Source organism: Anguilla anguilla, chromosome 4 (genome assembly GCF_013347855.1).
Source record: "Anguilla anguilla isolate fAngAng1 chromosome 4, fAngAng1.pri, whole genome shotgun sequence".
NCBI classification, from domain to species: domain Eukaryota; kingdom Metazoa; phylum Chordata; class Actinopteri; order Anguilliformes; family Anguillidae; genus Anguilla; species Anguilla anguilla.
Window position 1 is genome coordinate 9,815,601 of NC_049204.1, and position 25,507 is coordinate 9,841,107.

Consider the following 25,507-nt stretch of genomic DNA (forward strand, 5'->3'; position numbering starts at 1 on the left):
TGCATTAAATAAAACATTACATTTAGTTGGGAAGCACCCTACAGGTGTGTGTGATTACTGCCAGGTAGAGGAGACTGTGGAACATGCTATAATCAATTGTAGTAGGTACCAAAGGGAAATGGGGAGTATGATGGAGGAGCTGAGAGAGGTGGGAATAGAGGATATGAATTTTAAGAAGATACTTAAGGCAGTAGAGAACAGCACGGGAAGAAGGATCATTTTTAATTTCATAAAGAAAACTGGATTATGGGAAAGGATTTAAATAAATGTTCAGAGACAAACAGTAGGTGGCGGTAATGCAACAATACTGGAATCCAACCGCCGTAAAAAACTAACAAGAAGAAGAAGAGGAATCCAAGTACAACCCTCTCAACTCTCGGACTATGGTCGATAGACTAGACATGTAGACTGTATCTAAAAGTTTATATTTAATAATATAAACAAAAACACGTTTTTAACGTATATTGTTTGATCAATATTCATCAAACCAAATACTAATGATAATGATAAATACTCAAAATGGTGGCTAAGGACAATGTCTTCAAAGCACAAGGTTGTCATCAAAGCTGTCATCTCCAAGACACGAGCAATCAGCTAACAAGAAGATGTCAGTGCAATCAGGATGGTTTTTATGATCCACACATGGAAAATCAATTACCACACTAAATACAATCCCATGGCAAAGTTGCTGGGGGAAAAATCTGATATCTAAATATATTTTGTTTTCAGGGCAATGACATGTCACAAATTGTAATGGTTACACTATCCTTAATATTAATCTTGAAAGAATATTCTCTTTATTACCTGTATTTTTCCGCGTCATTGAAAGCAGATCCAGTTTTTTATGTGGTTGTTCTCGAAGTGTGCAGTAGATGGGGCTAAATGCATGGAAGGAAATGTTGGTTACCTCAGCACAGTATACTTCAGAGGCAACTTGAAATCATTGAAATATTTATGAACAAGCACTTGCAACATAACCATGGTGGCTTTTTTAGATTTATTTTAGTGACTCTCATTTTGAATGTGAATCAATAGTCTTGCATTGTTATATCCTTCTTAAGTTATCTAGACAGTTATGCTGCCTGCTGTTTTCAATAATTATTATCAATAATATTTTACTGAACTTGTATCTTTACCTCAGAATCTCAAAGTGCTATTAGAATGAAGGTGTGAACCCCTATATCTACATGGGAGAACCCCACCTCAATGATCACCAAAGTGTACAACCCAACTGGGTGATACATGGTAGCTATTTTGCACCTGAATGCTTGTCACATGTCAGCTGAGTTAGACAACTATAGCAGGGTAAAAAAATAATAATAATCATGGGGACGATCAGACTGTCGGATTGTGATCGCCAGAATAGATTCTCTAATTCAGGGGTGTCCAGTCTTATACAAAAAGGGCCAGTATCGGTGCAGGTTTTTGTTCTGGCCCAACACAAACACAACTGATTATATTTATCAAGGTTTTGATTGGATACATTTCCGTATACACTCATATTCCAACAATAATCTGAATAAGACAACATCCTTGTCATGTAAACAACATATTCTTATTAAATACCCTAAATAAGACCTTATTCCATTTTTCACTGTTTTTCACAATTTGCACACACGTTTATGTTCAGCACTGATGTTACTAGGCTACCCAGTGTGGTTTACTATAAGCCATACAGTTCATGAGGTGCAAGGATGGAAGGCCCTGCAAAAAAAGACACAACATTTTTTGATGGAGGGGGAAATTATCCTGCTTTAAAAAGATTTTGAAAGGTAGATAAAGAGTGAAAGGACCATGATTTTACGTGGGCATTTTGCGCTTAATCAGGCTAATATAAACAGGAATATAATTAATAACATTAATTTCTCAAAAGCCATGTCAGTCATGAATACTGTCTTATTCGGAAATAGCTGTGATGATAAAATACATGACCACTAGTGTCTAGTAAAACCTTCAATGTGAGTTTTTAATTAGAAACAAATATGAGTACTGAATTGTATATTAGAAGCTTAATAAATAATGCACCTCACCAATAATTCATTTATTCCCCACACACTCATTTTAATTTATTGCTGTACAATTTAAGCCATATTAACAATTTAACTTACAATTCTGCACCTTATATTTTTCCAGTAAAAACCAAAATAAGATTAAAAATTCAAATTTGAAGATCACTCAGGTATGCCAATAATTTGTTGTATGTACACTATTTTTCATTGGTTGGTTGGCTGGTTTTGCTATTTCAATTATTATTTGTCCAAACTAGAATAAACTATAAATAACAATCAACGAGCGATAAAGAATATTAAACAAGCAAGAGTTATGTAGTTAACATAACTGTAAAAAAAATTAATCTGAATGAGTGCTGTAATCAAGCAGCACACCAAGAAAGACTGGTACTGTGAAAAGGATTATAATGAAGAGAATACGGATTAATCATGGGACTTTGGTCACAGGCCATTGATTTTTAATGAGCCCACAGGACATCTCAGCCAGAACAACAAGCTGCATTTATGAAGAAGGACAGTGTGGAAAAATAAGACCATACCCTGAGATTTATTTGTATCTGTAGTTTATAAAATATTAACTAATTACAGTTTAAAGTTGTTACAAGTCATCAGTGCAGTAACTGTACAATGTAGACTCTAAGCATGAATATAATTAAATGTAATTAAATGCATGCACAGAGAAGAACTCTGGGAATGTCAAAATGACATTCTCCTAGGTAAATGTTGTCAAATCAAAGGGAAGTTGAAGGTTGTGAATTTCAGGATGAATTAATACCCCCCCCCCAACCCCCACCAAAAAAACAAACAAACAAAAAAAAAAAAAAAAACATACTGTGTACCAGAATTTCATGGTTTTTTTTTTTTTTTGGTTTTGTTTTGTAAAAGTATATTTTAATGAACGGTATCAACCCAGTCAATTTGTATTTGCGATATTCATTATTTTCCCCCTGTCCAAAGTTGTAACCAAGTTAAATGGACAACTTTTAATTAACAGTTATTTTTTTGTTCATTAACTTACTGATTTATTTATGACCCAAGTTACACATTAAATATGAACCCTAAAGGATGAGTTTTCTTAGATTATCTCAGCAGTATGTGCCTTTTGGGTCTAATTATCCAAATTAAAGTGAATTTATAATGCATCCATTTTTTCACACTATCCTTGCAATTTAATTTTTTATGGGGTTCTTCTGTTATGAATTGGAAAATTTCACTCTACAGAGAAGAGCCGACAACAAGTACAATAAAAAGCCTGCAGCAAATTCTTTTCTTTTTTTAATCTTGAAAAGATTAAATATATTTTCCTTTTCCCTTTGGTATTTTCAGCCTGCTAAACCCTTACATTTTAATAAATATTGATTGTGTGCTTCTAAAATGCACATGCTTTTTTTCCCTGGCAGTTTGTTAATATGTTATTTAGCTGATTTGATTGTGGGCTTTGGGCATTTTGACCTAGATTACATAGATTTCTTTCTATTTGTACTCTCCAGTCCCCAACACTGGTTAGAGAAGAATTGCATAACCCATATATTCTTTCAAGCATCCATATTCCAAGACAAATGATGATATTATGTTGGCAAGACATTGACCCATCTACTAGAATGCCAGGCCAATGCTTGTGGCAGATTCCCTTGGAGCCAGAGTCATAAGCTTCCTGTCTGATACCAATCAGGGAAAAAGCAGGAGTGTGGGTCCACTTAAATCTTCATGATCTGATTTGTATATTCTGCCTTCTGGTTTATCAAACAAAATAAACAAATTGTTAATAGCTGACTTATTTTGAGGGAGTGACACATAGTCACAAATGTGTCACAATTATGTGACACATAAACTGTCACATAAACCTTGTTTCTTTGTAAGTAGTTATCATATGGATTACAGTGATATATGAGATCAAATAAACCATCTTACTGTATATTCAGAAGATATTTTGATATGTAAAATGTAATAAAGGTCTTAGGTCACTTGGAATTAAGATAAAGAATTAAATTAACTGCCATTTCCTAAGTTTAAACTTTCCCGAGTAGATACTTTAAATGTGTTTTTAATGGTTTCATGGATAATGCACTTCAGTGATTTCCTGGTAAAGATGGACATGCAATGTGGCCGTGCAGTTATTTAAAAACAGCTTATAGGAGGCCTACCTTTAAGAGGTTAATTCATACAAATGATGTTGCATTAAAAAGAATATGGTGTCTCATTAAATTATATTTGAAAACAACATTTTTCATGAAACAAAAAGTATGACAGAAATCAGCTGCAAATGACAGAAATCTTAAATCATTAAGTTATCTCCAGTGTTTAAATTAAGTGTTTAAAGTTTGTTTATATTATTTTATATGTTGAAAGTCTGTCTAATCAGTTTTGTTATTATTATTTGTTAGGTCTCATACAGTAAAGAAAGATAGTTGTACACAGCATCCTCCTAAGTAATCTATTACAAAAACCAAGGTTTCATCCAGTACAATTCCAAACAAGTTGGAACCCCTGTAGTATCTAAGATCTGTAGTAGTGCCCCTGAATCACATGGCTGCACGGCCTGCTCTTTAGAGTATTATTTGCTAAAGAAGTAAACCATCATAATAAATTGCAGGTATATTAATAACCAAAAGATCAAGTGCAATCATTTTCAAGGGGAAAAGCAGTTAAATTTTTGTGAGCATTTGAGTGAAGGCACAGTCAGGATTCTGTTTCCTGTTCAGGTGCCAAGTGTCATGTGGCAAGATGTTCTGTTGATTTTAACCTTTTATAATTCAGTTTATATTAAAATAAACAAATAGAATGGATCAGATCATTTAAAATAAAACTCAGTTCAGTTCAGTATTTGATAAGCTTATAAACTGAATTGAGTAAATAAGCTTATCAAATAACTCATCCCTAAGTCACATTAAATTAAAAACTGTGTAAGCGCATATGAACAGGCTTCATTTTAATGTCATTTTTCTCATTTGCACCCCTTGTAGTGGCACTATAACTGTTGACAAGAATCTATCTAATGAACAATGTCTGCTTATTTTTTAATTCAGATAATGATGAAATGTGTATTGAAGTGGTCTTTTACTTTTGAAATAGCCCTGTATAGATGTACAAAATACAAAGCACAGATCTGGTTAAATCGGGTTCCCTATTTCCCTCCAAAAAGGGGGTGTTCCTTGCCCCAAACTGATTCCTAACTGATCAAGCAGAGTGTTTATTGCAGGAAGGGGACAGGCACTTCACTATGCCTTGGTTAACCAGGAAAGGTTAATGGTGAAAGTGACTCAGCGGAGGATCAGTTTTGTGGTCAGGAGGCCACAAACGTTCCGGTGTATGGTTATACACCCTCACACAGGCACAGGGCTGGCACAAGTGACCAACTTTCCAGCTTGCATTTCCACCTCCGGATATGAAGTCGCCTCCTAGTGATACCTGAATTTTCACTCAAAAAGCCTGTTTTCCCATTGGACTCCATTTGTGTTTGACAGCAAATTAAAAATATTTCTGCTCATATTTTGGGGTTCAATCTATGCAACATATTTTCTATATTTTTTATTACCATTATTTTTTCAGAAGTCAGATTTTTTCCCCCAAACACACAGACAAAGATATAGATGTTTTTATTTCCCAGATAATGCTATTACATCACATTTTTGTACCCTTGTTGGCAATTGCACGTGTGTGTTGTGCAAGGAAACCTTATGCTCATAAAGCTGAAAAAAATAGCATGCGACCAAGTCGTATAGGCCTAAACCCTTTAAGAAAATTAAATAATTTAAAAAAGTCAAAAAGTTAACACAGCCGTGTCATTGTCAGGATACACAGAATAGAAAATCTCTCCCAGACACCATTAGCTCCATAAATGATGCCAAATTGTTCACTATCTGTAGTAGACGTGCTCAGTTCTGAGATGAGCAGCCAGCAATGCTATTATTACATTCTAGAGAGATTGGCCCGTGCCCAATTATACACTTTTCCCCTGTCTTCTTTATATCTAACTTAACTGACCCACCTATCCAGACGAATAGTTTAATAACACAATCACACATGCCTTACAATACAGGTCAAACATTTAAAAAATAACTCTCCAAAAGAATGAAACCACCCATTTAAAACAGAAAAGAACCCACTGAGGACACTGCTGGACAAAAAGATGATCAAGAGTTTGAAATTGAAAACAAAAAAGACAACGCTCCCCCACCCATCAGATCTAGATGCACCAGATGTCTATTTATAGCTATAGCCCTGTGAGCAATCCTCCAAATGGAGACCAGCAGCCAATTTCTAAAATGGATGCTTACACACAGACCTCCAATGGCCTCTGCTGGAAGAGCCTGGACCCAAACTTGTCCCATTTTGTGGCAATCACCTTCACACAGGTGTAATACAGGCCTTTCTCCCCTAAAACTCCTCAAACTCCCTCGGCTCAGGAGTATTGAATGACAGCTTGAGCCCCTCCTCCTGCTTTCACAGTGACAGGAAGGGAGGGGAAACAATATGCATACTGATTATCCTGAAAGTCAGACAAGGTCCCGTTCTCCAAAAAACCACCTGTGGGAGGCAGGGAGGGATGCACATCTGCCACCTTCCTTTGCAACAGACATGATGTCAACTGAGCAACGTCAGCCACTGACCACCAAGTGAGCCTGTCCATGAGATGTCCAAGCTTCACACAGCCCACATTTAACAAGCGCGTGTGCAAGCTGGCGGGAGATAGTGCTCTCTGACCTGCCATGTTTTCTGGACAAAGCGCTAGAAAGTAGTAGGACTCCCTCTTCTTCGCTCATGCAGAACAGGTGCTTGCCCAGCTGTCCAGTACTGTAAAGCCTGTGCAGTGTCTGTCTAGCTCAGGGTGTGGTGGTATAAGAGCCTCTGGGCCACTTTCAGGCAGGGAGTTGCCACTCCACCAAACCCTGACCCTCCTCCTGCAGAAGCAGCGAAAGGACAGCTGCTGAAAGCCAATACTGGCCCCACTGATAGAAGTTCTCCAGCATTCCCTAGACCTCCCAAACGATGCCTCCTGGTAGCTCAAACACAATCATCCTGCGGCACAAACTGGATGGGGCATTGGGGCTCCATCATTATCCAAAATTGTCCATCTGTTGAACAGCTGGTAACACCCATTACCAAATAAACAATCTGGATGACACTCTCTACATTATACCCTCTCAATTCTTATTAATGAAAACCTCAGTGCCAAAAGAAATCCTCAAAAACTTGAGCCTGGCCCAGACCTACAGTAAGTCCTCTAGGAGCCCCCTGCCACTAACTGGCTGGAAAGGCCTCAGACCTACCCCAGTTTTCCTTAACAGATGATGCCTTAACATACAAATGTAAACACTCCCCAAGAGCCCAAACATCCTCCGCCCACTTAATAAACACAGTGACATCATGCAACAGCAGGTTGACCCAGCAATCCTGTAACAGAACATCCAACAAAGCTTCCCTGTAAGTGGTTCAGTCGCTGAACAGTAAAACTGCCCAGAGACTGAACTACTATGTCTATCCTCGTTGAAAAAACTGACCTTCCCAAAACTTCCATGTCAAACTAGTGTACAGCAAGAGAGAGAGAGAGAGAGAGAGAGAGAGAGAGAGAGAGAGAGAGAGAGAGAGACCTAAATTGACTTTTTTAATTTTTTTATTACATTTTCGGACCACGTCTGATCTACAGAATCGTGTTATCCCAATTTTCCTGAAGACAGTTGTGTTAGTCCCCGAAGTTGTTATCATTCATGCATAAATAATTAGGCTTATAGGAAGTATTCTTCAAAATTGTTACAGAACGGAGAGTATGTGTCAGAGACGTTCATATAAATGCTAGGGGGAAAAAAGCAGTAACGTCCAACTTACTAAGAAATGCGACTCGACTCGTCATTAGTTCAGGGCATAGTTTACAGTGTCCTCCTTCAGCCGTCCAAATTTTGTGTAGTCCCCGCCCTGCCAGCCTCAGTCAGCGCAGTAGTTTTTCAGCTCCACACGATGTTGAACTACAGAAATAACGGAAAGTAGGAGAACAATACATAGCCACACTGCAACAGCAAGGACATGAGGTCACCTTCGAAAGTAACACATTCCCAGCCGTTGTAAAAAATAATAATAATATTTAAAAAAAGGCTACAGACGACATACCGGTAAGAATAAATCTAAAACTATTTTTTCATGTAGAACTCATATCTCGTTTTCTGCGTGTTGCTTTGCTGCTTTAAGCTGGTATAGTAAACCTAGATTGGACTGTTCGCTGCTAAAATAATGTTCTTCGTTATGGGATGAATCTTAAACTATCTAGGATGCGAAATACATATAAACCACACGCAGGCTAGCGTGGTCACAATATTGCTACAGTTTCTAACCACGAGATTACACGCTACGACTCTCATGTGGATGGAAAAGTACGCTAGCATGCTAGACAGGTATTATGAAGGAGTCTATTAAAATGTCTTTGACCATTATGTCGTTTTTAATTATGTAATTAAGGAAAAGATAAAAGAACGCATGGGATGTGTATGACAATATGTGTTCTCGGTCACAGAAGATTACGGAAGTTTGTTGAACTGTACTTCAATGACTTGGATTGAGATGATTTTATTAATGTGCTCATCGCTGCTCTGCTTTCTCCTATCCACAAGTATCTGATGCCTTACGTTCTGAAAGAACTATTATAGATCAAACAATGAGATATATTTTGAACGTGCTATAGAAATAAATGATAAGCTATTGAATAGATCTTGAGTTTTTCCTGAGTAGAAACAGTAGTGTGGTTTGTATTTAGAATGGACAAGAACAGTATAGGGCCTATCCCAATGTTATATTCAGTATTTTAAATGACTGACTAGTCATGATATACCCTGAAGTATTCTGCGTATATGAAAAAAACGAAACAAAGAACAGTTACTTTTATTACACATATGCCAGAGTACACTATCCAACATCTAGGTGACCACAGAAATATGTTTGCACTGGGAGAAGGTGATGGTAGTGCTATTTTATAACATCAAAGTCAGTGTGTTTATGTACAACAGGTCTTCAGGGAAACATTGTCCTTGACACTCACAATGATGCAGTTGTTCATTTTCTTTTGGGACATATCTTGGACAAGATTTGTACCCTGGGACTGGGTGTGAGTCAGACATACATTGTCTCTTTTGGGTTGCTGTTGAGCCTGGCGACATTTCCTGACAGGAAGGGGGCAGACACGGGGTCATGAAGACTTGGCAGCTCACTAGAGTAAAACACTGAAACAGAGGAATGATATGTTGGTCAAATCAACAGTCCGCAGCCACATTAAAGCAAGGTTTTTGTTCTGTGCTTATGAGAAATCGTGCTTCTCTTTCACTTGTCAAGAGTTGTTGGTTTAATATAAGTGAGGGAATTATTGAAGCTTATGGGGATGTCCCATACCAAAACAGAATTAGACTACACTGATGGTGTCTGATATGGAGGCTGAAGTCCATAGGCATTCACAGGACGTTGCGCATTTCTCAGCTGTACGTAAACATCCCGCTTGCCCCAGTCTGTTTTATATCCTTCCTCCCCAAAGTACAAGCAACAAGTTATTTCCACTTAGCTTGCCAAACTAAGAAGGCTGTGTGTTTGTCCAGTTCAACACAACACACAAAATTAGAAGCCATGGTGTCCAGGAAACAGATATGAAGAGTCCCTCTCATGTCGTGACTCTTGAAAAGTGGAGACGAAAGCTATGATGATGGTGTGCAGCCGACATAGGGTAAACACAATTTTCATTTAAGCTTGCCATGAAATACATATCTTTTCTCATTCTTTGTGCATGAAGTTATCTTTTGAATAAGAGTCGAGGTGTTTGGGCATATTTGGATTAGAACACAGGACACAAGAAGTTCTGTATTTATGCCACATATATACACTTCTATTTCTACAGTCAAAACAGCAGACACATCTTAAGCATAATCGCCTTGGTGATGTGTTTAATAAAAACAGCTGGGTATCTTCACAGTGCAAATGTTTATCCATGTGTGCTTCTGGATATTGAAGCAAAAGATCTCACTGCACTAAATATGTATGCTGTTGTACAGTAGATTAAACATGTACCCTGGATATTTTCGGTAGAAAATAATGCCACGTTATGTGAAGACAATTGCATAAATGTCTGCAAAGAGAACATAATTACAGCTTATTTAGCAGCAATTATCAATTAACAAATATTCTTTCAAAATAGGTTCTGTCCAATGTTTGGATGCCGATAATACCCACACACAAAGGGGAAATAACTGTAATTTGGTCTTGAGCGAGGCTGTGAAATGAAAGGCATTGTTTAGAATTTCGTAAGCTGCTATTTGTTTTCAACAGGGGCTATAATTAGCACACACAGCAGTGTTCTGTGTCGCTAGAGAAGGTCAACAGTTGAAGGGGTTGGAGTCAGGATAGCAATGAAGTTTCATTTAAAATATAGCGGGGATATGAAATAGCTTGTGCAATTAACGTTAATTGTGTGAGCACTCCTATGAATGTACAGCATTTATATGAGTGGTCTTAACGCTTGAGGCCGCAGCAGAGGGCGGGAAAAAGGTTTTATTTATTTTCTTTTTTCAGGGGCCCATACTGAAAGGTATTGCTGAGAAATTGCGTCATTGTGGCTGGGGGGGAAGTCAACAGGGGCAAGAGAGCTTTTGTAAGCAGTATGCAGTAGGTGAACAGTGAATTAAACAAAACTGGTACTTCCAATATATGAGTCACTGCAGATATGACAGATACAGGCCATGACTGTCCTGTATACTATAATATTGTTGAGTCACACTTTCAACTTAAGTGCGGTCCATTTATGACCACACTGCACTGTAGAAAGAAGGAATATCCATTCCCACAAGCCGGTTTAGGGTTGACCAACCAAAATTATAAACATGACCGATAAGCCATCAAGAACCACAGCACTCCATTACACCCTCTTCATTAATAAATCAAATAAGTGGATGCATTGTACGATCCTTTGAAATTATCTGACTGTTCCTGCATTAGACAAGGTCCATGTGGGAGACTAACCTCCTTTATTTTGTAATGGAAGAAAGAATCTGTGTACTTGGCATAATTAGCGATATTTGTGAGAAGGTAGGGGACCAGTTGAAAGTTTTCAAGGTAGAGCCTACATTCCATATGGTAGTAACAAAGCAATGGTCAATCACATCAGAAAGAAGCAGTCACAACAAATGAGTGACAAGCCCCAACCAATGTAGCACTGCCCTTACAGATTCCACATGCCATCATATTACAAATACAGAGCAGATTACCTAGTCAGCTAGCTGTGGGAACCTGCTTTCATTGATGTTCTGAACTAGACCTCAACGGTCGGGTGTCAAAAAAGGAAAAATATATCTGACCATTATGCGTGCTTATTTGATGATATGATGTTTATTGGACACCGCAAAGCTAACCTATTCGCCTCCATTAGAATGGATCATAAATCTGCTGCGCCACACGGTTATATTATTCAAAATACTGATAACTGAGTTTGCATGTTGACCAAATTTAATGATCAAATATTTGAGCAAAAAACAACATCCCTAATTACGACGTTTATTTCACTCTCCACTGAAGAGACGGCATTTCTTAAACAGCAGTTGTTTCACTGTCACGGAGACCACAGCATCTGGCAGATTCATTTGGAGCCACTGTGGCCCGCCCGGCTGAAGTTGCTGACGTTGCCTTTCCCGTCCCCACAGGAGCCATGATTCCCCTGACGGAGTTCCGCCAGTTCTCGGAGCAGCAGCCAGCTTTCCGTGTGCTGAAGCCGTGGTGGGACGTGTTCACGGACTACCTCTCGGTGGTCATGCTAATGATCGGAGTGTTCGGGTGCACCCTGCAGGTCAGTGCCACCACTGCCCGGTGTGCAGAAAAAGAACCTGCACACACTGGGACCTACTTATGGGACCATCGTCTCTCGAACGTCTGTGAAACACACCCCTGAGTATACTAGAACTTGTGTAACATCAGGTTGAGGTGTCTAAGGCCTGTACTCAGTCCACGTTTGTCTTTACATATGACTCAGAAATAAATGTGAGTCCTTCTTTTTCTCTTTTCAAACAAAGCTTATTGAGGTCAGGTCAGGTCAAAGCATTTTCCAAACTTTGTGAAGACAGGAAGTAAGTAACTTGTATTTATGTAAGATTCAAACTTAATTGATTGTATTGAGGCATGTAAAACATCATATTGCACAGTTTTAGAATAATATTTCTGATATTATAGATAATTAATGAATGTTTCTCAGCCATGAATAATTCTCAGCTTTGCAGCATGTGATATCTTCAAATATAATTGCATTTTAAAATATATTGTACAAGAATAAATTAAATCACAATCCTGTTCATGTAAGTGTCGTGAGATTTATGGCAGCACATCACCTTTCTACTTCCTGATTAAAATTATTTGAAAGGCCATTCATAGGTAAAGTCGACGTTATAGTCTGCTCTTATTATACACACACATACAAATATAAGTTTTATACAAACAAAATACGTGACACCAGAGAAAGTGTCCTGCCGTTACTGAAGTCACAAACAGTACAGTGTTGACGAATGAAAGCCTTGCTGTGTGCTTGGAGTTCATGAGTGGAAAAGGGGGTGGATTTTAAATCATTGCGCTATGTACTCAGTCCCGCTAACAAACAAACATTGATTCCAGCTCTCCAGGACACAGTTGCTTTGCCCCTGCTTGACTAGCTGAAGCAGGTGGAGCCTTGTTTGGTGCTTCTTATCTTCTTAACACAAACACCCTCAGCATATTAGGGTGGGAATATCCCCTGTTCTCCCATCGGAATTGCTTTGAGAAATAGACTGTTAAAATACTTTATTACAGTTAATAAAGTATGTTCAAAATCTGAAATGCAGGACATGAGATTGCCCACAGGTTTAAATCTTGAATGGCAGCCTCGTCCGAACAGCCATTATTGTTCTAATTAATACTTTTTCCTGGGGTAACGGAGCTCCATAGCAAGTTAGATTCAAAGATGTAAACATGTGCTTATCTGTGTAAATTTATTGCTACTCAAAGTCACACTGTGTGCAGTATGTAGCTGTTTGGATGACTTAATTGCATTTTGGTACATCTTGTATCTACATCGACTGCACATCTTGATAAAGTGTGTTGAGGTTGAGAAAAGTACATTTTTGCCGATCATATCTTCTGGGGCCCACTCAGCGGATTATGGCTCTCGCCCCTTGCCCCTGAAACCAGACAGTAATTAGTACATTTTCTATTATAAGTGGTCATTCATCCTCAGGAAGTAGAAGTGTCAAATAAATCTGCTGCCTGAATCAAACGAATGACTGCATCTGAAGTTCTCTCCAAGCACTACAGGAAAAGAGTTCAAGTGCATATCCTACTTGAAAAGCCAAAATTGTATTGCTAAACAACCAGCAATTATTTTAGATTATTTCAGTTTTTAATTGCACCAAATTACAATAGTCTTTGTTAGAGCTCAGGTAGACCAAACTGAAAATTACAAATGTATTTAAAGAAACACAACAAGTGATTCTGGTGGCAGAAATGTACATGTACAAAATTAGTAATTTAAAACTGATTAATGCAGTGAGGCATCCCGCATGAACTATCAACTGAACCGGTTATTAAAGTAAGAGTTACTCCTACTCATGTACATTTTTGGTCAAATTATGGGGTCTGTATTTCACTGGACGTTCCTAGCCATCCCCTCCCTCTCTCAGGGATAACTGGGCTCTTTTAGCATGAGAAAAAAGACAACTTCAATGAATGATTTGTTGTGGTGGTATAGTTTGTAGGTTGTTCTTTTGTGCTTACATAATTTTGTGTGGTTTTATTCATCACAAAACCTCAATTCTTTGTTGCAAACTCCGTACAGGATTTGGATGGGCTCCTCCTTTCCTCTGTGTTTTCCATAACAAAGGGGTTAAATACTTAACCAATGAAGACAATCTTTTCTTTTTTTCTTTTTAATTAGTTATTTATTTACTTCTATATATGAATTTATTTTTGCTTGTTTGGGCAGTATGTAGTATATTGTGTTGGTTCCTATTAAATAGTGTTTCGGGGGGTGAATACTGTGTGTGTACATGCATGCTTTCATGCGCGTGTGTGTGCGCGCGCGCGCATGTGTGATACAAGTGTGTTCATGTATAGGTATGGCTTCCTGTAGAGATTTCAGATGTCAGATATACAGCTCAAACAATCCATCTACAGGCTTTGATAGAGACGAAGGGGTGAGGGGTTTTCTACCTCTCTGAAAATGTATAAAAGGTAAAAATGTGAAAATTTCTTGTAATTTATGTTTTGGTGATTTGCATTGTTCAGTGTTTATTATTCTAGTAGAGATACTTATACATTAGCAGTGTTACAAATTTGTTTTTATTTATGTAACACCATTATCTTTTCCATTATATTTTAGGTAATGCAAGACAAAATTATCTGCCTTCCAAAAAGAATGCCTGTTGTGAACCAAACAATACCGTCGATAAACCAAACAGAGGCCTCGGAGTCCACATTATCTCCTACAAACACCTTGCCAATTGTCCATGAAATGAAGGGTTTAAAGACCGACCTGGACCTGCAGCAGTACAGCTTCATAAACCAGATGTGTTACGAAAAGGCACTGCACTGGTACGCCAAATATTTTCCCTATCTGGTGCTCATACACACCCTCATCTTTATGGTGTGCAGCAATTTCTGGTTCAAGTTCCCAGGGTCCAGCTCCAAAATAGAACACTTTATTTCCATCTTAGGTAAGTGCTTTGATTCGCCTTGGACTACCCGGGCACTGTCTGAGGTGTCAGGGGAAAACCCTGAGGAGAAGGACAACAAGAAGAACAGTGCCGCTAGCCGGTCCAGCCTTAACATTGCCACTACGGAAGGCAATCTAGAGAAGTCACAGTCTCTCAGGTCCATCCCGGAAAAGCTTGTAGTCGATAAGCCTGCTGCAAGCGCCTTGGACAAGAAGGAAGGAGAACAAGCTAAGGCCTTGTTCGAAAAGGTAAAAAAATTCCGCCTCCATGTTGAAGAAGGAGATCTGCTGTATATCATGTATGTTCGTCAGACTGTTCTTAAAGTTCTGAAGTTTCTCTTGATCATTGCCTACAACAGTGCCCTGGTGTCAAAAGTGCAGATAACTGTTAAATGTGACATGGATATTCAGGACATGACCGGATACAAAAACTTCTCATGCAATCACACAATGGCTCACTTGTTCTCCAAGCTGTCTTATTGTTACTTATGTTTTGTTGGTGTTTATGGATTCATATGTCTTTACACTTTGTACTGGTTATTCTACCGCTCTCTCAAAGAGTACTCCTTTGAGTATGTTCGGCAGGAGACTGGGATTGATGACATCCCTGATGTAAAAAATGATTTTGCCTTCATGCTGCACATGATCGACCAGTACGATCCTCTTTACTCCAAGAGGTTTGCAGTGTTTCTGTCTGAAGTAAGTGAGAATAAACTGAAGCAGCTGAATCTGAACCACGAGTGGACCGCAGAGAAACTGCGGCAGAGGCTGCAGGTCAATCCAAACAACCGGCTGGAGCTGCAGCTCTTCATGCTCGCTGGCCTTCCGGACACCATCTTCGAGGTGATCGAGCTCCAGTCCCTGAAGCTGGAGATCATCAATAATGTTACAATACCGGCCTCCATTGCCCAGCTCGAGGACCTCCAAGAGCTCTCCCTTTACCAGTGCTCCCTCAAAATTCATAGCGCTGCCACGTCCTTCCTGAAGGAGAACCTGAAGGTGCTGCGGGTGAAGTTCGATGATGGCAGGGAGTTGCCCCATTGGATTTATAGTCTGCGCAACCTGGAGGAGCTCCACCTGATTGGCTCCTTGAGCTCGGAGACCTCCAAGAATATTATCCTGGAGTCCCTACGTGAGCTGAAGTCCCTCAAGATACTGACCCTGAAGAGCAACTTCACTAAAATCCCCCAGTCCATTGTGGATGTGTCTAGCCACCTGCAGAGCCTGTGCATCCACAATGATGGCACCAAGTTGGTTATGATGAACAACCTGAAAAAGATGATCAACCTGACCGAACTGGAGTTAGTGCACTGTGATCTGGAGCGCATTCCTCATGCCGTGTTCAGCCTCGCCAACCTGCAGGAGCTGGACCTGAAAGAAAACAATCTCAAGTCCATTGAAGAGATCCTCAGCTTCCAGCACCTGCGCAAGCTCACCTGTCTCAAGTTGTGGCACAATGCCATCACCTACATTCCAGAGCACATAAAGAAACTGGGTGGCTTGGAGCGCCTCTACTTCAGCCACAATAAGATCGAGGTCCTCCCCTCTCACCTTTTCCTCTGTAACAAGCTTCGCTACCTGGATCTATCCAACAACGACATCCGCTTCATCCCGCCCGAGATCGGAGTCCTCCAGAGCCTCCAGTACTTCTCTGTCACTTGTAACAAGATCGAGAACCTCCCAGACGAGCTCTTCTTCTGTAAAAAGCTAAAGACTCTCAAACTGGGGAAGAACACTCTGTCACTGCTCTCACCAAAGATTTCATACTTGGTCTTATTGACGCACTTAGAACTCAAGGGCAACCACTTTGAGGGTCTACCGGCAGAGCTGGGCTTCTGCAGGGCTCTGAAGCGCAGTGGTCTTGTGGTGGAGGATGCCCTCTTTGAGACACTGCCTTCAGATGTTAGGGAACAAATGACTGTTGAGTGATCCTCGACTCTCTCAAAAACACCAAATATCTAAATACGACAATGCTAACTGCTGCATTGTAGCAGTTACACCTGGTTTATACCTTTCAATAGTTTTATTTACTTATGTGTCATTTGGGTTTTTTTGGGGGGCGGGGGTTTTTTTGTTAGGACATTTTTTACTTGTATCATCTTTTGAAAATGATTAGTCATTTTTTACAAAAACCTTGAAACAGGCATAGCCTTATAGTTGTATATAGTTGACTTAAACTAAATAGAAAGGGAAGCATTTGGTAAAAGGAATTCCTGTTGTAAGGCTTAGGTTACTGATGCACTCAAACAGAACGTGAGTTCTTGGTAAATGTTTAATGTTCACTATGTGCGTGGTGTAGTCTGCACAGCTTAAGACAAATACTGTGTCACACTGGATATGTTTGTTTCAACTACAGTTCTGTTCATACAAATGTTTTTCTTGTTATTTTGAATCACCATATTCCAAATAAGGGATTATGCTTATCTAGTTGTCTCCCTTTACTGATGTTACTATTCAAACACAATATTACTCATATTACTGCTGCTACTACTCTACAATCACACTTTCAATAAAGCAACACAAGTATTATACACGCCATGGTGTACAATATGCCTGTCTTTGAAATGATTGAATTATTAAAATATATTATTGATATAACGTCTGGTCGTATATGGACCTCACCATACATTTGCACTGTAAAACTACTCAAAATATATGTATCTGTATTCATTCAAGACCTACAATATATGTTTGTTGTCAACAGTTGAATGTGATTACATCACTCTTTCTGTTTTAAGGCTTTTTAAGAAGTTTGTTCACATATCTATGTGCGGAACATCACGCTACAACCATTGGACAATCAGCGATGCTGCTTTTGTTATTTAACCGACTACCTGATTGGTCATTTGCTCCTCTGACACTCCCAATGCAAATTTTACTCCAGGCCATGTTTCAATATCCATTGTGATAATGGTCTATTTGGTTTACGGATGAGACAGAGAATATAATGGTCTACTATGATCCCCGCGTCTCAGGTTGTTATTATATTAAGCTAGCACATTTCTGATTGTTATGCTTTATGTTCATGTTCAAGACAATCATATATCCCTGCAGCTATTGATTTGTCAGTCTGTGATTCATTCATGACAGTACTGTACAGAAACATTCCCAACACCAAGGGCAGTATTAGCAGACATATATGGGATTGGCCTTGTAACCTAAAGGTCACAAGTTCGATTCTCAGGTAGGACACTGTTGTTGTACCCTTGAGCAAGGTACTTAATCTGCATTGCTTCAGTATATATCCAGCTGTATGAATGGATGAAAAAAAGTTGTGTAAGTCGCTCTGGATGAGAGTGTCTGCTAAATTCTTGTAATGTAATTTATTGCCTTGCAATTTAAAATCAAACCATATGATTGCCAAAATGTCTACTGTCTACCCTGTACTGTATCTATTTGGCATGCTTTTTTCATATACTGTAGAAGATTGAAGGAATAAACATTTATTTTTAGAAATCTTATGGACTGAGAGGTAAAGTCATTCATATATATGTGAATTTAATTTTGATTTTACAGAGCAGAATAAACAATGCTATTGGGTTAAAGGCCAGCATTTCAAACTTTCTTTTGCAAATTAAGACCAAGTAAATTAATTACATTTATGTTCCCCCCTATGGTCCCTATCTCCCTAACTGTCCTATAACATTTTCTAATTAATATGCTACATTTGAGAACTCTAATTTCAGTTGAAATTCAGTTGAAGTATTATTCCCCATATCAATATATTCAGACACATCAAGGACACATCCACAGTTTGCATTCCATTGCTTGTTTATCTAACATGGCTGTGTGTGACAAATAATTTGTGTCATATAGTAATACGTATATATTGTATATGTCATTTTGCCTTTTGTATGGTGTGAGGCTTGGTTTCCACAGTTGTACAGTACAGCTGTATATGCATTCTTGGTGGTCAGTGGACAGAATGACTGGATACAAAAGTTCAAATAGCAGATCATTCACTGCAAGATCCTATCACTGTGTGTCGTTACTCAATAACTGCGACTAAATGAAGCCCAGTTTGTTTTGCTGGCCAGTGTATACAGGTCAGCATATACACACTAGCCTTGAGACATTGCACGAAAATCCACTGCTGCTGTCCTGGTGTGTTCTCACATTAAATTGTATAAGCTAGAGGAATTTGAGAAATACTTGAAGCTGTTGCTAGGTTTCCTGACATGAAAGCAGGATATAGTTGATGGACATACAATGGAATTAAAAGTAAGGTGATTCATACATAGAGTAAACCTCTATCATAGCACATATTTCCAGCCCTGTGATGCCAGATTTGGGGTCGTTCAGCCTTTACTGGTATCTCTGGGAAAGAGTAAATAGGTCCTTGAATGTTTACCTTATACCCCTAAAAATCTTGATTAGGTATAAATAGGTCCTGGGAAAAAATCTAGACGTGACTGTCTGAGCTAACATGGATTTCAGCACATTTCCTCCAGATTTCCTAGTAAAGGCTTTGAGTTTGGCAACCATTTGGCATTCAGTACAAACATGTCACTAATTGTAGTATTTGATAATTGTGTAAATGTTCATCAGTGCAAAACAATTATTTTTCTAATAAAAATGCATCCATTCTTACTCGAATAGTCTTTCAACTTAGCTTGTAATGTTTTCCATTTTGACGGTGCAAGACTGACAGTTCTTTTGTGCTGTCAGTTCTCATCTACTGACAAGTTATTCTTGTGCAGCATAAATTAATCATATCACGCCCACTCTTCAATATTGGAGCATCACACTAATTTGGGAGCCAACATACACAGGCACGTTATCTGGATCTTCAAGTTATCCAAGAGGAGGTGCAATATTAGAATGAGATGAGGGAAATATCTTCGCAATGTTGCTAAAGAGTACAGTGTGGGAAGTCAACAGTGTTCGGTATGAAGAAGAAAACAAAGTATGTATGCAAAAAATAGCATTAAAGGAGACATAGGCAGAAGCTGGCATAGAAAGAAACAATTAAGGTTCTAATGACGTCCTGCTTACTGTTTATTTATGTGATTATTGGTTATTAACTCAAACTAAGATGTACAGCTACATAATGAAAATAGTATGTTTGAAATAGCTGAATGAGAGAAAACCATGGATCACTATGTAATACTGTTTTACTTGTATTTGAACTTATAGCAGAACCTATGTAGTGTGCACACTTGAGACATGGCAGTTGTTTTGAACCTTGCAGTGTTTGCAACTTACTTTACATTATTTCAGCCATGTATTTAAAGTTATTTTAAGCTAAATCCCATTTCTGCATTGTGTGTTTTTAATCTTTACACAGAAAGGTCAGGTTTGCATGCCTAAGGATGCATACTAATTAAGTGTTAGCGCTTATAAGCATAAAAGCACAGTACCTGGAAAATTGGACCATGCATCTGCCCACATTTAGATAGTAATGCATGCGTTGTTAGTGATGGCCCTGTATTAAACTTCTGTCATGATAAATAAAAAAAATGGCTTTGCTGCTTGAAATACTAGGTATAGATGTTTCATAAATATCTCGGCTACCGTGTATAATAGACTTGCTGTTTTCATTTTACAGCTAAAAGCTTTGTGCCCTGTTCAAGAGTGTAACGTCTAAAATCCCCTGAAGTGTGCCACCTGAGGGGAGAAGAATGTTAAGCTTAGGGTTGCCAATTCATAAGCGTTTGTTACTTTCAACAAGCAAGTATGGAAAGTTATTTTTCCTCTGACAAAAGCCATAATGTTTTGTCCTACAAATGATGTTGTTCTTTTGTTCTGCACACACGCACGCGCACACACACGCACATGCACACACGCACGCACGCACACACACGCACAGAGGCACGCACGCAGGCAATCATGCACGCACGCGCGCACACATTTTTAAAAAAATTTTTTTAATCTATGCAGAAGTTATAAGAAATAGAATCCATTTTGAGAAGCACTCCTGCTTTTTGTCCTCATTCTAATTACAGCCAAATTTAATTCAATGATGTCCAGGTAGTCAGGAATGCACTTGTTGAATGAAATGGTGAAACTCTTTCGATTCAGATTCATGCCGGGTGCTGCCTGGGCATCAACATGGGGGAGCAAAAATAAAAGTTGTTATTTTATGCTTGGAACAATAAATCATATTTTACAGTTAGGTGAGTTGCTATAAATGTACAGCTGAGAGTATTATTCATAAATCATAAAATAGGTTTGGCAAAAGCGAACAGTGGCATTTGACAGAACCACATCTCCTGCTGACAGCAGGCTCACTGATTCGGTTGCTAGGGAACCACCACAAACCAGTCTACGCTTGCTTACCAACTAGCTAGGTAGCTAGCTGGCAAACAAACTTAAACATTAGCCAAATATTTTGTTAACCCGAAAGATATAATAGCCCCTAAGGAGGTAATGATCTGGGGCTGTTTATCACGGTTTGGCTAGGCCCCTTAGCTCCAGTGAAGGGAGATCTCAATGCTACAGCATACGATGACAGTCTAGAGAATTATGTGCTTCCAACTTTGCGCCAACAATTTGGGTTAGGCCCTGTCCTGTTTCAGCATGACAATGCCCCTGTGCACAAAGTGAGGTCCATAAATTAATGCTTTGCCAGATCTTGTGTTGAAGAACTTGAATGGCCTGTATAGGGCCCTGATGTTAACCCCATCAAACACCTTTTGGTTGAATTATAATGCCGACTGGAAGCCAGGCCTTACAGCCAACATCAGTCCGCAACCTCGGTAGTGCTCTAGTGGTTGGATGGAAGTGAATCTGTACAGTCATGTTCTGAAATCTAGTGGGAAGCTTACCCTGAAGTGTGGAGGTTGTTATAGCAGCAAAGGGGGGACCAACTCCATATCAATGCCCATGGTTTTGGAATGAGCACATATGGGTGTGATGTTTGGGTGTCTATATACTTTTGGCCATTTAGTGTGTCATCATACACAGGCCTACCTTTGTAAAGCAGCATTGAGCTCACATTTAAGTTGTTTGTGCTACAGAATATTTAAACTGAATTGTTTACCCTGGCCTGCTACTCTAAGTGCTACATTATAATAATCAGTCACTGGCTATGCACAGTTGTGATAAGGTTAGATTTCTATAGAGTAATGCTTTGGTTTTTTAGAATTTAATTCTCACAGTTTTTCTGCAATTCCAGTCAGTGTACAAGAGAACTTGGGTTAGTAGAGAAACTAAAATGTAGTTCATGAGCTTGTCCACACTCAAACTGCTGGTTAATCTGAGGAAACTACACCAGCCTAGGTGGCAGCCTTGCACAGTAAATGCTATTACATGCCAGAACCCATTACTAACATCATTATACATTTTAAAGGAAATGTTATTGTTGCATTCACACTAGACGGCTTTACTGCAACTAATATTACATATATTAAATAACTTATAGACAGTATTTGGATGAGAAGCAGGATACATTTAAACTTTCAGATCAATTTTAATCTGCTACAGCCTCCAGCCAAAGAAATAAAAATAGAAATTTAAATATTGAAATGTGGTATGACTCTCAAAAATAAGGGTAAAGTGGAGGTACATGTTTGCTCTTTAAGGAAAAAGAAATTGCCAAACATACCCTGAAAATACAATGATGTTCTATTTGGGTGTAAATAAATACAATTTTCAAGCAAAAAGTTACAAATTAAATATATTACTAGCAATGAGGTACAATTATATGGGGTGTCACCCCAGTGACAAGAGTTTGTATCTTTTTAGGGACGTTTCCGTAGCTTTTTCTGATGCATTCAGTGTCTCATTTTTACGTGCTTTATACTGAAATAATATCTTTCAGTTTATCTCAACTTTAAATTTGACACCTGTGAACACGAAATGAGCTAGGTGGGGGGTGTCTTTGTCTCCCTTCCATGAAGAATGTGTCTCAAACTCCAATTTCAGCCACTGTTTACTTACCTTAGATAAGCGAATAAGATGCGTAGAAAGTACAACTGTCAAGTGGGCCTGGTTGAGTTGAGAAATGTGAATGTTGATCTTGGATGGGGCCACATGGACATTCCCATCCGGGCTTTTATCTAATACATTTGACCAGTCTAGCTCTGATTGAAAAGCAGAGAATAGTGAGTTGCAAACCATAAGAATAGCAGAAATATTGCACCTGAGATATACCATTGATGTCTAATGTGGGCCTAGAAAGTTCTGGACAAGAATAAAACAATGAAAAAAATGCATACCATATAGCACTGTCTTTAATTTAAGGTGAGAAGATTGATTTATTTTTTGCTATTTATTTCGCACAGTCAGTTTATTTGTATTTTCCACACTCATTAAGCAAATAGAAGTTTTAAAAATTGTGTCAAGTTCCATACCTGCCAAAGCTCATGAGCTGCATTTTAGTTTTTGAGGTTTTTTCGCAACTCAAGGCGACCGCAGTCTAAATGCACTGCAGGAACACAGTCTGGTGTTGTACTTTAGTGCACTTTTGTTCTCACATAATTAATTATTAATTTTTTGTACTCAACAAAAACACAGTACAGCCCTTCTATCAACATTTGTTCCATTCTGTACATGTTTTTGACTAAAATAGATTTTAAAATTCTACAGTAAGTGGACATATAATTTGGCCAGTTAACACTAATGAAGTTCATTTTAAAATGTTTGCTGGATCTTACAAGGTAAATAATTATCTTATGTAATAAAAGTTTGAGAAGTATAAACGTAAAGACTAAAAGTGCTAACCTCTCTGTGTTTACGTGTGTCCCACTTGCTTCTTGAAAAATAATTCTGAGAATAATTAATTTCATCATGTAACTGAATTCAGCTGGACATTGTTTAGTATTAACTTTTTAAAAGAATGTTATACGGTTATAGATTATAAGGGGGAAAAAAGAAACAATTCTGATCTTTGTGGAAAAGATGAGTTTATTTCCTGGAATGGCATTTGTCAGGAATACGTGAAACGCACCTTGGGTTCAGCGTGGAGAATGAACCCTGATCCTCTCCATTACCTTCTTCTTATACATTTCCTAAGCTTTGATCAAGACTGGTAAACTAGACCAATACACAGGATGAAGTAAATGTGTGACCCCTCATAATCTGGCCATAATGTACTGGTCATCCTTCTTATTGAATTAGCAAGTCTTTTGACTTGTGTAGTTCCTAATCTGTCTTTCCCGGTAGCCATTCTACAATTAAGTGTACCAACTGTGTAGTAATCGTGATCAGATATAATCAAGGGAATATGTGGCCAGTGGACATAATGACATCAGACACAGATATTTCTTACAACAGCAAGAAATACCGTTAAAAACAGCATAATATAAAATAGAGAATTAATAGAGATGTCATCAACAGATCTGGCCTTCATTGGCCTAAGGCAGCCAGCAACAGAAAAACGCATAATTTAGAAACACACTCTCTCTGTTTATAGCCTTTGTTCATTTCATTGTTCTTAAGGCTTTGTGTCCTGTAGCTGGCTTACTCCCAGCTTTTGGACAACAGCTACGCTTGTGCCTGTGAGAGCTTATTTAGCCATAAACAAGCAGCTGCGAAGGGCCCATTATAAAGACGCCCGTAACACACAACAGGAAATGGTGGAGTGAGGTATTCATAAGCATTTTAATGTGTCATAAACAGAACACATTTTAAAAAATGTTCTCCAAATGCCATAGATCCTGCCCTACCAGCTTTAATCTTCATTTACATGGCTGCAATCAACACTCCCTCAAAAAGGGAAGGGCTAAGACCAGAAACAACAGTACTGTAGCAAAGAGGGACGCGGCTAAGATGCAGACAACACTTCCTGCATTTCTTTCAGGCGGTAATTGACCAAGAGTGCTTTTAATGGCGTAATGTTTCCTATGTTACCACAATTAGGAAAGGTCGCTTTGTCATCAGCTGTAACCTTTGAGAGAGGACAGGCTAGAACTGTTGGCTGCTTTCTTATGGCTTGCAAAAATACTGAACGCTACTATTAAACACTAACATCATTATACATTTTAAAGGATATGTTATTGTTCCATTCACACTAGACAGCTTTACTGCAACTAATATTACATATGTCAAATAACTTATTGACAGTATTTGGATAAGAAGCAGGATACATTTAAACTTTCAGCTCAATTTTAATCTGCTACAGCCTGCAGCCAAAGTAATACAAATAGAAATTTAAATATCGAAATGAAATCAACAAAACACTTTCATAGAATTAAGACACAATCCATTAGAAATCTGCATTTTGGATAATTTATTTCAGTGTTTTTATCAGTGACTGTTTGGATGAAAGAGCACTACATTCTCTTCTTCAAAACTCATGACGGTGTGTATTTGTCCCAGCATGAATTCTGGTGAGACTCCATATGCCTGTGCTGCTTGTTAGTTTAGCTGCAGTGGAGTGTTGTGGTCTGTGCATTATTGAGAGCGTGTAACAGCTTGGGTAAGCACAACCACAGTTTATCCTGTCATCAGATAGCCGGGCCAGCTGTAGCTCCCCCCTAGGGACAGGCATGACCTTGAGGAATTAACCCCCTCTGAGGGAAAGCATAGGGGAAAACATTGCTAGGGTGTCTATCAGTGCTTACCACTGGGAGTCTACTGATATTCCACCTGAACTTCACACTCTATATACAATCATAGTGTATTAATTTTGAAGGAAAGACATGCTGTGACACAGACCAAGGCCATTAAATAGGCTGATGCAACACTGATCCTACTGTCAAGGAATTAATGTTCCACGGGTGTAATATATTTTTTCTTCTTTGTGATGTGGGTAAAACATACAGTGCCATCCAAAAGTATGATAACAGTAGAGTGAAATTTTTCCTATATACTTAAGACATTTTGATTTGAGATGAAAAGATGGGACAACAGTACAATCAGC

General features: G+C 38.6%; 1 protein-coding gene across 1 annotated transcript; it reads left to right on the forward strand.

The window, feature by feature from the left end:
- The first annotated feature begins 7,835 nt into the window (after positions 1-7,835).
- On the forward strand, positions 7,836-18,162 carry LOC118224510 (volume-regulated anion channel subunit LRRC8C-like). The gene is made up of 3 exons (XM_035411980.1): positions 7,836-8,116; positions 11,675-11,817; positions 14,371-18,162. The coding sequence occupies exons 2-3, from the start codon at positions 11,680-11,682 to the stop codon at positions 16,630-16,632; spliced, it is 2,400 nt and encodes a 799-aa protein (XP_035267871.1). The 5' UTR covers positions 7,836-8,116; positions 11,675-11,679; the 3' UTR covers positions 16,633-18,162.
- The last annotated feature ends 7,345 nt before the right edge of the window (positions 18,163-25,507 follow it).

What these genes read in the sequence shown, in the direction of transcription:
- LOC118224510 (XM_035411980.1), top strand. Translation starts at nt 11,680, where the DNA reads ATGATTCCCCTGACGGAGTTCCGCCAGTTCTCGGAGCAGCAGCCAGCT. An exon ending in TGTTCGGGTGCACCCTGCAG is followed by an intron (nt 11,818 to 14,370) that starts GTCAGTGCCACC and finishes ATTATATTTTAG; the next exon opens with GTAATGCAAGACAAAATTAT.